This window comes from Ochotona princeps, chromosome 3 (genome assembly GCF_030435755.1).
Source record: "Ochotona princeps isolate mOchPri1 chromosome 3, mOchPri1.hap1, whole genome shotgun sequence".
Lineage (NCBI taxonomy): Eukaryota > Metazoa > Chordata > Mammalia > Lagomorpha > Ochotonidae > Ochotona > Ochotona princeps.
In genome coordinates, this window is record NC_080834.1 from 92,794,016 (window position 1) to 92,806,504 (window position 12,489).

The window sequence follows — 12,489 nt, forward strand, 5'->3', positions numbered from 1 at the left end:
TTTTTAAGATTTATTTTATTTTTATCACAAAGTTAGATATACAGAGAAGAGGAGAGATAGAGAAGGAAGATCTTCCATCCGATGATTCACTCCCAAAGTGACCGCAATGGCCAGTGCTGCACCGATCTGAAGCCAGAATCCAGGAACTTCTTCCAGGTCTCCCATGAGGGTACAGAGTCCCAAGGCTTTGGGCCATCTTTGACTGCTTTCCCAGACCACAAGCAGGGAGCTGGATGGGAAGCAAGGTGGCCGGGATTAGAACTGGCACCCACATGGGATTCTGGTGCATTCAAGGTGAGGACTTTAGCCACTAGGCCGCCGCGCCGGGCCTGATTTTTTTTTTCCAAAGATTTATTTATTTTTATTGGAAAGGCAGATATACGGAGAGGAGGAGAGACAGAGGGGAAGATCTTCCATCCAATGATTCACTCCCCAAGCAGCCGTAACGGCTGGAGCTGAACCAATCCAAAGCCAGGAACCAGGAGCTTCCCCTCCAGGTCTCCCACACGGGTGCAGGTCCCAAGGCTTTGGGCTGTCTTTGACTGCTTTCCCAGGCCACAAGCAGGGAGCTGGATGGGAAGCAGGGCTGCTGGGATTAGAACTGGCGCCCACATGGGATCTCAGCACTTGCAGGGCGAGGACCTTAGCCGCTAGGCTGCTGCGCTGGGCCCTACTTGAGTGATCTTGATTGTTCTGAGAAATTGTTGGAAGTAGAGGTAAGAAATTCTAAGGCCTGTTGGCTGGCCATGTCTGCTTCAGTGTGTTCACAGGCCTAGTTGCTTGCTGTAAAACCTGGCTTGGAGTGTTGTGCTTTCTATCCTTTGAAGAGATACTCAAACTCCTGGTGGTTTAGTCTTTTCTGTGCTCAGGGCCTTTTCTCTTGCCCAGGAGGTTAGTGAGTGAGGTGGCCAGTCCTGCAGCCTTTGCTGTGGCGTTGGACAACATGTCCTTGTGATATTTCCCAGAATGAGCACGCGAATGGGCAAAGCAGTCTAGTTGGGAAGCTGCCTATGACCTGGCTCTTAAGTGTGTCGGCTGGTGTAGGGCCCAGGCCCGGCATACCACCTACACTAGCCCACACGTGTACCGTATTGGTGGTTACGGGTGCCTGGCCAATGCCACCCACAGCCCTGACTCATGCAAACTGGCAGGTGATTCAGCCCAGTCAGTCAGCCCCTAAGACGCCCTAGCAGGCCCGCCTCCAAGCATGGCTCCTGCGAGCGCTGGCATGTGCTACAGCCTACCCGTCCCAGTCTGCTCCCAGCCGTGGCTCTGGCGTGGTCCAGTGGGTGCACTGGGGAAGCCCTCCGATTCCTGCATCCAATCCATCCCCTGTCCTGGTTCCCTCAGTTACCTGCAGGCACAAGGGCCTGCTCCATGGAAGCCCTTAGGAGTGTTATATGTGTCAAATAAACCCTCAGTGGCCCCCAGTTCCAGTTTGTCCCAAGTCATCCAGCCCCAAGCAGTGTGCCCCCACTTGCACATGGCAGTAGGGCAGCCCTGGCCGGCATGTGCCCTGCTATGTGCTTTTCTAAACCAAGTAATAAACCTATTTGATCTTCCAGAAACAGTCTCCCCTGTTTGGCAGGTTCTGCTGTTATTTTCGTTTTCTCATGTATCAGAAATTGAAGCTCAGAGAAGTGCAGTGACGACCTGAGGTCTCACAGCTGCTGAGTACAAAATGAGAACTCTGCTGCCTCTCAGCAGCTTGCAGGAAACATGGAGGTGGTATCTGCATCCTCCTCGGAAGAACTACACAAAGTAGATCTAGGAAGAACTGTACAGGAGGCCTGGCATTGTGGTGCTGCACATTAAGCTGCTGATTGCAGTGCTGTCCTAACACATGGTGCTGGTTCATATTCCGGCTGCTCCACTTCTCATCCAGCTCCTTGCTGGTGGTCTGGGAAATCAGTCAAGGATGGCCCAAAGCCTTAGGACCCTGCACCCGCGTGGGAGACCCAGAAGAAGCTTCTGGCTCCTGGCTTCGGATTGGCCCAGCTACAGCTGTTGCAGCCACTAGGGGAGTGAATCAGTGGACAGAAGATCTTCCTTACTATCTCTCCTCTCTGTATATCTGACTTTCCAATAAAAATAAATCTTTTTTTAAAAATGTAAACCATAACCAAAAAAAGGAATTTGGAAGTGGTCATTAGGGCAATAAGTTTTTTCAGAAAAAAAAGAAGAAATTGTGTAAATTAACAAAAACTACCTTTGGGGAAAGAATGGGTATGTTTGTCACAGCAGTGTTGAGAATGGATTCCTTGACAAGCTTACGTCTGCCAGAACATTCCAAGGCATGTTTTGGAAGCTACTTACGGCATTAACATCGTCAAGCCACGAGAGGACGACGATCCCCATCGACCTCCAACGTCAGAAGAGCTGTTGATGGCTTACGGACGTAAGTTGTGATTGATCTTAAAATAAGAACAAAATGTATTGCAATAACAGGCTGCAAAGTTAGTGATTAGAAACTTTTCATCCCTAGGACAGATCTGCATTGGCTCAGGCCCCCGAGTCCCTCCCAGCTTGTGTTTTTGCCTGTATAAACCTTGCTGTTCTGTAGTTCAGAGCTGAGAGTTCTTTGGAGCCTGAGCCCCTTTTCTTCACTACCAGCAATAAAGGAGTTTGAAATCTTTTTTTGTTTTGTTTTGCTTTAAAGTTTTTTTTATTTTTGGGCCCGGCGTGATAGCATAGCCGTTAAAGCCCTCGCCTTGAACATGCTGGGATCCCATATGAGCGCCAGTTCTAATCCCAGCAGCCCTGCTTCCCATCCAGCTCCCTGCTTGTGGCCTGGGAAAGCAGTCGAGGACGGCCCAGAGCCTTGGGACCTGCACCCGTGTGGGAGACCTGGGGGCGAAGCTCCGGGCTCCTGGCTTTGGATTGGTTCAGCTCCAGCCGTTACGGCTGCTTGGGGAGTGAATCATTGGATGGAAGATCATTCTCTCTGTCTCTTCTCCTCTCCGTATATCTGCTTTTCCAATAAAAATAAATAAATCTTTGGGAAAAAAGATTTATTTATTTCTATTGAAAGTCAGATACACAGGGAGAAGGAGAATCAGAAAGGTCTTCTGTCTGCTGGCTCACTCCCGAAGCGGCCACAGAGGCTGGAGCTGAGCTGATCCAAAGCCAGGAACTTCTTCCAGGTCTCCCACGCGGGTCCAGGGTCCTAAGGCTTTGGACCTTCCTTGACTGCTTTCCCAGGCCACAAGCAGGGAGCTGGATGGGAAGTGGAGCAGTGAACCAGCGCCCATACTAGATCCCAGCACATGCAAGGCAGGGACTTTAGCCACTAGGCTACCGCACTAGGCCTGAGGACTTTCAAATGTTAATCAGTGCCTGGTGCTCCTGTGTGTCAGCTCACTTGGGTACAACAGTATAATTATTAGAAGTAGAAATAATTAATGGAAATGAATGCTGGTACAAATTCAGACTTTTTCTTCAGCATTTCTCAAATCGTCTGCCAGGGTTAATGTTTTTGATATCTTTGCCTGCCTTACCTACAGCCCGACTTAAGGAAAAGCCCTTAGCACATTTACTTTGCTGATGCCTGCAGACACAGGGGTTGTGATCGAGGACTATGTTTGCTTTTTCTGGAATCTCCCAATTAGGAAAGAAAAGCCATGTTTGGGGGAAAATTACACATGCCAGTTGAACATGACTTATTTAGCTTACATATGAACTATAAAGTGGCCTGCAAGAACTTTAGTCTAGCTAAAAGTAGGAATATCAGACACGTTTCTTTCTGTAGTTAAGCCTTTGTAGGGATGGCCCCTAACTGGGAAAGAGGTTCAACTTATTCATTGCCTGAGAGAGAAAGATGATGTGATATGAGCCTTGCTTAGCAAGCAGGCTTTGAACTTGTGTCTTAGGGACGAAAGGAAACAAATCCTAATCCTGGGAAAACCTTCCAGAGGCTTCCCTCCTCCCCTGTCCTCTGAAGACAGTCATGTGAAGTAAGAGTGTGGGATAGCTTGTCCAGGGTGAGGAGACTGGTCAGTGCGCAGCCTAGCTGAGTCCTGGCCCAGCGAGCTAGCCTGGAACTGACAGGAGCTGGACTTCCACAGACTCAACTTGACATCCAGTGAAAGCTAAAAATAATGAAGATCTTTGACCTAATGCTACCTGATAAAATTCTAGGAGTGGATGACACACTCAAGGTACCTTCTGACATCATTGTCTGCAAGTCCATGAAGAATAAGTTTCTAACAGTGCACTTTAAAAGGCATTGCCAATCTACTCCCTGTTATTTTCGGTTTTTCGAAATATTAGTGAAATCTCCATGTTTGCTGCCCTTTGATCTTTATTCTGTAAATTACCTTTTTCTGTGTATTGTTTTTTTTAAAAGATTTATTTTTTTATTTATTTGAGAAACAGAATTACGGAGAGAGATCTTTCATCTGCTCCTTTACTCCCCAAATGGTTACCAAAACCGCAGCATGCCCGGCTGAAGCCACGCACTCCTCCTGGGTCTGTAACATAGTTGCCAGGGGCCCAGCTGCTCGGGTCATCTCTCCTGCTTGCCCAGGCACATTAGCAGGGAGCTGAATCAGAAGCGGAGCAGCCAGGGCACGAGTGCATGTCCAAATGGATTACAAGTGCGACAGGCAGCAGCTTTACACACTAAACCTCAGCACCAGGCCCTGTTCCTCCACTCTCTTGCTGATGGCGTTAGTATTAAGGAGATCCCTGCAGTGTTTTGGAGGAAAATATAGGTGTATCGTCAAACAAGAAGGCTGGCTGGCCTAATATTGATGATGTAGCATTATTTTACTGGCAGCCTTCATAAATGAATGTTTGCAATCCCAGGATCTAAGACATAACTAGAATAGAGAGAAACTGAAAATGTTTCATGACATCACACTAGATTATTGTTAGGAAATCAGCGGCAGATAGAACTGTTTTATGCACTATCAAATGTTTTTGATGCTAAACAAACTACATTCTACAGTGACAGTTGGTGACTATTAATTCTCAAAGGAGATCAGAATGCCTAGTGTTGTGACAGCAAGGACCACCTGCATGCCACTGCAGATGACTTTATGTCATGTTCTGTCTTCTGACTGGGGAATTCCTTTCTCCTTACAGACATTCGAGGGTTCATGACGGCCCACGGACAGCCAGACCAGCCTCGATCGGCGCGCTATATCCTGAAGGACTACGTCAGCGTGAGTGAATCCTGCTTCTTGATAAGCTAGGCTGCTTTCTCCACGCACTGAGTTCTTACCCTGGCAGCCTGTTAAGTTATAAAGAGATCTTTTTCTGTTGAGATTGTGTTGTGACTAAAGGTGTGTCCCTGAGTCAGGGTAGTTAGCATCACATAAATGTAGATGTGCCTGTTAACCTGTGAAATACAACAGTCATTTTTAAAATATCTGTTTATTTGAAATAGAGGGAAAGATCTTCTGTCTACTGATTTACTCCTCAAATGGCCACAATAAGCAGGGGTGGACCAGACCGAAGGCCAGGAACCAGTATTCCATCTAGGGCCCAAGTACTTGGGCTGTCATGCATTGCCTTGTCAGAATGGAAGTGGGGTAGCTGGGACTGAACCACTACTCCAATATGGGATGTCAGAGTTGCTAGCGGTAGCTTAACTGACTGTGCCACAACATCCCCAAGCTGAAGGAAGATCTCTTGTGTACCTGTTGTCAGTGAAAATTGCCAATTTATGCATCTAGCTTTTCTGTCTCCTACAGCCCTTTGCTTGTTTTCCATTGTAGTAAGTCCAGTTTTTTGTTTTGTTTTTTCCCAGGCTTAGCTATTTATTTATTTTTGTCGGAAAGGCAGATATACCAAAAGGAGAGATAGAAAGATCTTACATCTACTGTTTCACTCTCCAAATGTCAGCAACAGCCAGCCAGGGCTGAGCTGATCCGAAGCCAGGGACCAGGAGCCTACTCCAGGCCCCCCATGTGGATACAAGGTCACAAAGCTTTGAGCCGTCCTCGACTGCTTTCCCAGGCCACAGCAGGGAGCTGGATGGGGATTGGGGCCACCAGGATTAGATCCTGCGTCCATGTGGATCCCGGCACCTGCAAGGCAAGGACTTTAGCCACTAGGCTACCGCTCCAGATCCTTACCACTTATTTTTAACTGTTCAAAGATGAATATGAAACAGTCATAATATTTATGGTACAGAAAGAAGCAAAGTTATATTCCACAACTACAACCAACTGCAGGTAAAAGAATAACCTAGGAACTATCTTGATTTTGGTATTCTAGCCCAATACCCTATTAGTACAGTCTTAACTGTCCAGTTGTGTTCTGGATTTTGTTTTGGGAAATACTGACTATAACAAAAAAAAAGTGCACTAAAGAGCACTTTATTGAGTAGAATCACAAACAAGATAAAAAGCGCAGAGCTTTCTTAGCTGTCACTCCGATCTGCGGGGACTGTGGGTCAGGTCTCTAGAATCCTGCACAAGTAATTATCTGTATCTTAGAGGTAGGACTCTGCTGCTGGAGTGACCACAACTCATCCCACCAGCTTAACGCTCGGAGACGTCTGTTCCGGGGCTGTGGCCATCTCTGGGCTGGCAGGGAAGGTACTGACGGTGCACTGTTGCTCTCTCTGCAGGGAAAGCTGCTGTACTGTCACCCTCCCCCAGGGAGAGACCCTGTGCTGTTTCAGCATCAACATCAGCGACTGCTGGAAGCCAGAACCAATGCCGTAGAAATGAAGATGCAACCGGGTGGAAAGAAGACAGCAAACCAGATCGAGAATGTAGTTGACAAGACATTTTTCCACCAAGTAAGTTTTAAAGTTTTCCTTTGTTTAAGGTTGTCGCCGCCCAGCAGCTGCGACACTAAAACGCTGAGTCATACTCTTGGGTTCCAGGAAAATCTGGAAACCGGACCCTTCACTGCCAGAAGAGGCTGTGTTTAAAACCTTGTCTCCACTCCGCCCGTCCCCATTGACCTAAGCTTTCCTCTGCCGCTTCTCCAGCTCTCTCTCCACCACCCTTCTTGGTGCCCATATTTCTCCATACTGCTTTTACTGCTTCTGTCTGTATCCCTCTTTTCTACTTTCTCTCCAGCACCCTTCCTCCCGCCCGTTTTCCTTCTCCCTCATCCCATCCACCACCCTTCTTCCCGTCCCCCAGTCTTTGTTGTCCATTTTCGTCCGTCTGTCCGTCCTGTCCTTCATCTAGCTTTTACCGGCTACTTTTATATAGCTCTCCACCAATCACTTCTCCCCGTGGGTCCACTTGGCACTACATGATAGGCCAGTAATCACAGCCAGAGCATTAGCCTATCCCTGTGACTTCCTGTTTACCTGCTGGCGAGACCAACTCCGCCTCCTGGCCCTGGGCCAGCTGCCATCTTGCGATGGCCCCTATCAATCCAGGAGCGGCTTCAGCACCCCACTCCCCACATAAGGTTCCAGTGGTTGATAGTGCATCCAGAGGTGTACACCCAGAATGATTGTATCACCACCACCCCCCACCCCAGACCCCATTGTGAGTGTCCCCCGTCTTTGAGTTCTGGAGCTTCACATGAACGGCACCATCCATGTGTGGCCTTCTGTGAGAGCCGCTTCATGAGCAGAACGTCCGCAGTTCATCGGGCTGTAGCCTGTGCCGGGACCAAGAAGGCCACTGTATAAACGGAGCTTTTGTGTTGTCATTCATCTGTTTATCAGTTGACGGACATTTGGGATTGTTTTTGGATTATTATTAATATTATTCATAATTATTGTGAATAATGTTGTTATGAAGAGTCATTTGGGTATGCCAAGGAGTGATATGGCTGGTCTGTACAGTAATTCCATGGTGGACACTGGAGACTTCTCCAAAGTTACTGTACTGTTTTACATTCCCGCGAGCAACATGTGAGGCTTCCAGTTTCTCCAAATACCCAGGAGTAGGATTGCTAAATCATAGGGCTGCTTTAAGGTTGTTACATTTTTTAAAACATTTATTTGTTTATTAGAAGAAATTACAGAAAGAGAGAGAAAGACAGAGATCTTCCATCTGCTAGTTCACTCCCCAAGTGGCCAGATCTGGGCCAGGCTAAAACCAGAGCCAGGAGCTTCTTCCATCTCTAATTCCATATCAGGGCAGGGGTCCAAGGACTTGGGCCATTTTCCACTGCTTTCCCAGGCTTATTAGCAGATCAGGAGTGGAGCCATCAGGACTTGAACCAGTGGGATACTAGCGCTGCTGGTGGTGGCTTAACACAGTGCTGGTCCCAAGGACATTAATTTTATGTCAGTTTTGACAATTTATGTGAAATGTACATGTTTCTTCAGTTAATACAAATCCATTAAACTGATACAGAGGGCCTGGCACCATAGCCTACCAGCTGAAGTCCTTGCCTTGAACACACCGTGATCCCATATGGCTGCTGGTTCTAATCCCAGCAGCCCCAGCAGCCCTATTTCCCATCCAGCTCCCTGCTTGTGGCCTGGGAAAGCAGTTGAGGCCAGCCCAAAGCCTTGGGACCCTGTCACCCACATGGGAGACCTGGAGAAGCTCTTGGCTCCCAGCTTCAGATCAGCTCAGCACCGGCCATTGTGGTCACTTGGGGAGTGAATCATCAGATGAAAGATCTTCCTCTCTGTCTCTCCTCTCTGTATATCTGACTTTGTAATAAAAATAAATAAATCTTAAAAAAAAAAAAAAACAGAAAAACGTTAGGAGCTAGTGCCATGTGAATAAGAATTTGGTTTTAAATGCTTATTTATGTAGAACATGAATGACCGAGAGAATGGAGAGACTTCTGCTGATGCACTCGCCGTATGTGTGCAGCAGCCAGGGCTGGGCCAGGCTAAAGCTGGGCGTGAAGAAGTCCATGAGGAGCAGCAAAAGCACAGTACCTGGGCCAGGATCCACTGCCACCGTGGTGGGCCAGCAGGAAGTGGATCAGAGGCACAGCGTAGCTAGGACTAAACCAGACACACCAGCATGGGCAGGCACCCCCGGCAGTGGCTTGACCTGCTTTTCCACAATGGCCACTCTGATGTTGATTTTAAGAATACAACATAACCCTGATGTGAAAACCTATTAAATAGAAAGAAAAATAAATTTGGGAGCCAGCACGGTGGCATAAAAGGCTAACCCTACCCCTGCAGTGCTGCCCCCCCCCCCCATATGAATGCTGGTTTGTGTCTCAGCTGCTCCACTTCCGATATAGCTCTCTGCTTATGGCCTAGGAAAGAAGTGGAGGATGATTCAGGTCCTTAGGCCTCTGCACGCATGTGGGAAACCTGGAGGAAGCTTCTGGTTCCTGGCTTCAAATCAGCTCAGCTTCAGCTGTTGCAGCCATTTGGGGAGTGAACCAGCAGATGGAAAATCTCTGTCTCTTCTCTCTGCAAGTCTGCCTCTTAAATTTAAAAACATAAATAAATGTTTTAAAAAAGAAAAGGCCCTGTGCTCTTTAAGATTTGGTCCCGTGTGCCCCTTCCTTCTGGAGTCTCCTCTGCACTTGGTTGCCAGGGCCCAGGAGCTCTGCCAGGAACTGAGGCCTGGATTTAATGCCCCGTCCTCCAAGTAGGCTTATCTCACCTGTGCTGCTTGGAGGGGGGTGGGAGCGACACTGGCAGCTCTCCTTCCCTTCCCTCCCTCCCTCCCTCCCTCCTTCCTTCCCCTCCTCCTTCCTTCCTTCTTCCCTCCCTCATTCCCTTCCTTCCTTTTTTAAAGATTTATTTATTTTTTTAATTTGAAAGGCAAATTTACAGAGAGGAGAGACAGAGAGATCATCCATGCACTGGTTTACTCCCAAAACAGCGAGAGTTGAACTGATTGAGAGCTGGCAGCCTCTTCCCCATCTCCCACATGGGTGCAGGGCCCAAGGACCTGAGCCATAAGGATCTGGACCAGGCCATAAGCAGAGAGCTAGACTAGAAGTGCAGCAGTGGGACTATAACCTGTGCATATATGGAATGCCAGTGGTGCAGAGAGGGGATTAGCATACTAAGCCACCATGCCAGCCCATGGGTAGCTCTTTCTGTCCTGCCTTCTTCAGTGTATCTCTGACTGTACTAAAACCAGACACTGTGGGCTCTCACCTAGCTTCTCCAGCTCCTGTAAATGCAGACTGGTAAGTTGGAATCTCTGGGGGAAATGATCAGTTGGTGAAGGATTTCATGTAGTTACGTATTGCTCTGCCCCTTGATTTCAGTTCGTTAATGTTTAAGAAAAGCTTCCAAAGGCATGTACAATTAGTGTGGTGTGCTGCTTGCAACAGTGGCGTCCCATGCAGTGCCCTGCGAGTCTTGGCTGTTCTGCTTCTGATCTACCAACAAGAGTTAATGTGCCTGGAAAGGCAGTGGATGATGACCCAATACTTGAACTCTGCCACCCATTTGGGAGACCTGATGGGGTTCCTGGCATTTGGCTTCAGGCCGGCCCAGACCTGGCTGTTGGGACCATTTAGGGGCAGAACCAGCAGATAAAGACTCTCTCTGTTTTTCCCTGTCGCTTTTTCACATAAATAAATGTTCTTTACAAAGTTTGTCTAGAGTCAGCTTCTAATTTTGGTTGAGGTGGATTGAGTTCTGATATCAAGGTAGAGAATCCCAGAAAACAGCTGGTATCAAGAGTCTAATTACAAAAGGATTCTCAGAAAGTTCATGGTTCATGAATATTTTGAAAGGAGTATGTATGTGAAACTGCTCTAATAGATGGTGGCAAGTGGCATTTCAAGCCACAGGACTAAAGTTGACAAGAAGGAAGGAAGGAAGAGATGGGGAAAGCAAGCCAGGAAAGAGGCAGGGACATTACTGGGGGCCTCAACTCTGCTCTTCCCTGCACGATGCAGTGCCTGCTGCGTCTTCCATAACGCTTTCTCTCCTTCCCCAGGAGAACGTGCGAGCCTTGACCAAGGGCGTCCAGGCTGTGATGGGTTACAAGCCCGGGAGCGGCATGGTGCCTGCAGCTGCTGCCGCAAGCTCCGAGAATGGGGTTGGCAAGCCCTGGAAAAAGCACGGCAACAGGAACAAAAAAGAGAAAAGTCGCAGGCTCTACAAGCACCTGGATATGTGACCCCGGGTTGCAAGCACCAAGGCTCCCGGCTCCTGGGAGCTGTCCTAGGCACCCACCGGGCACCAGAGGATGGGCCTGCTCCTGGGGTGCACAACCGCACCCGGCAGCTGGACGCTGAAGACTGTGGGGCACCAGGGCATGCCACATCCATTCGGCTGGGACCCCCAGGAACCTGCTGCCATGGCAAGCTGACCCCAAGATGATGAACCCACAGTGAACGGGGAATGTGTATGTGAATGTTAACAGGTGCTTACCAATTTGTAAGTCAGAATTTTTTTTAATTAATTAAATTAGCGCTTATAGATGTTTCTGTTGCTTTTGCATAGACAGCCATTTAGATATTCACCATTCTTTTAACAGCTTCAGTCTGCAGAAACTTGTCAGATTTTAAGTGGATTCTTTGGGGGATATTATTTAGGTCGATGGTTCTCAACCTCAGATACCCATCCAGTGCACCTCTCTCTAATCGGACAGAAGGGCTGGCATATGTGGTTTTTAACCCATGACCTTCTGTGTCTAAAACCATCCCCAGGAGGAGAGTAAGTGTGGTGGTTAAGCCCTAGCTTGAGATGGCTGTGTCCCATATGGCATGCTTGGTTCACGTCCTACCTACACTGCTTCCCACGCAGCTCCCTAACGCTCCTAGGAAGCCAGCAGATGGCAGCCTACGTACTTGAGGTCTTGCCACCCACAGGACAGACCCAGATGGAATCCTTGCCTCATATTGTGGGCACTTGTGGAGTGAACCAGCAGATGGAAAATTTTTGTCTTTCAAAAAAAAATGAGGGGGAGGCCGGCATGGTAGCCTAGCTGCTAAAGTCCTCGCCTTGCATGCGCTGAGATCCCACATGGGTGCCGGTTCTAATCCCAGCCACCTTGATTCCCATCCAGCTCCCTACTTGTTGCCTGGGAAAGCAGTCCAAGGCCCTGGGACCCTGCACCCGCATGGGAGACCTGGAAGAAGCTCCTGGCTTAGGATTGGCTCAGCTCCGGCTGTTATGGCTGCTTGGGGAATGAATCATCAGACAAAAGATCTTCCTCTCTGTCTCTCCTCTCTGTTTATCTGACTTTCCAGTAAAAATAAATAAATTTTTCATAAACTTTTTTTAAAAGCCATTGCCGTAAGCTACTCTCACAGAAGCATATGCTTTTCTGACCCATCCAGAGACTCACACAGGAAGAGGCAATTCCTCAGCTCTTTTATGGCAGCTTTAGGGAGGCCTGATCACTTAGTACTTGGAGTACTTAGCACCAGGTGAGACGGGGCAGTATACCCTTTCAAATCATTCTTCACCATGTGCTGAGGCTTCCAGCCTCTCACTTTTCTTTAATTTTTATACCCCTTTTGTTAGAGCCTCATTATTCTCTGTCCTCAAATCTTTAACCTTGTTTTGTGCCAAACAAGGTATTTATGGATAACACTGTCCAAAAACATGTATCCCCCACACACAGATGGTTAGGATTCAGCCAAGTTCATCTATGCAGTCAGAGTCGAGAAGCCTGC

The 12,489-nt window shown here is 48.1% G+C and overlaps 1 protein-coding gene across 1 annotated transcript in view; it reads left to right on the forward strand.

Annotated features, from left to right (window-relative positions):
* The window catches only part of LSG1 (large 60S subunit nuclear export GTPase 1), a 30,578-nt gene extending 19,587 nt beyond the window's left edge, over positions 1–10,991 (forward strand). The window contains exons 11-14 of the mRNA XM_004577803.2: positions 2,275–2,398; positions 5,086–5,165; positions 6,578–6,751; positions 10,803–10,991. Coding sequence (XP_004577860.2) covers positions 2,275–2,398; positions 5,086–5,165; positions 6,578–6,751; positions 10,803–10,985 — 561 coding nt within the window. The 3' untranslated portion in view covers positions 10,986–10,991. The remainder of the gene's footprint in view (positions 1–2,274; positions 2,399–5,085; positions 5,166–6,577; positions 6,752–10,802) is intronic.
* The last annotated feature ends 1,498 nt before the right edge of the window (positions 10,992–12,489 follow it).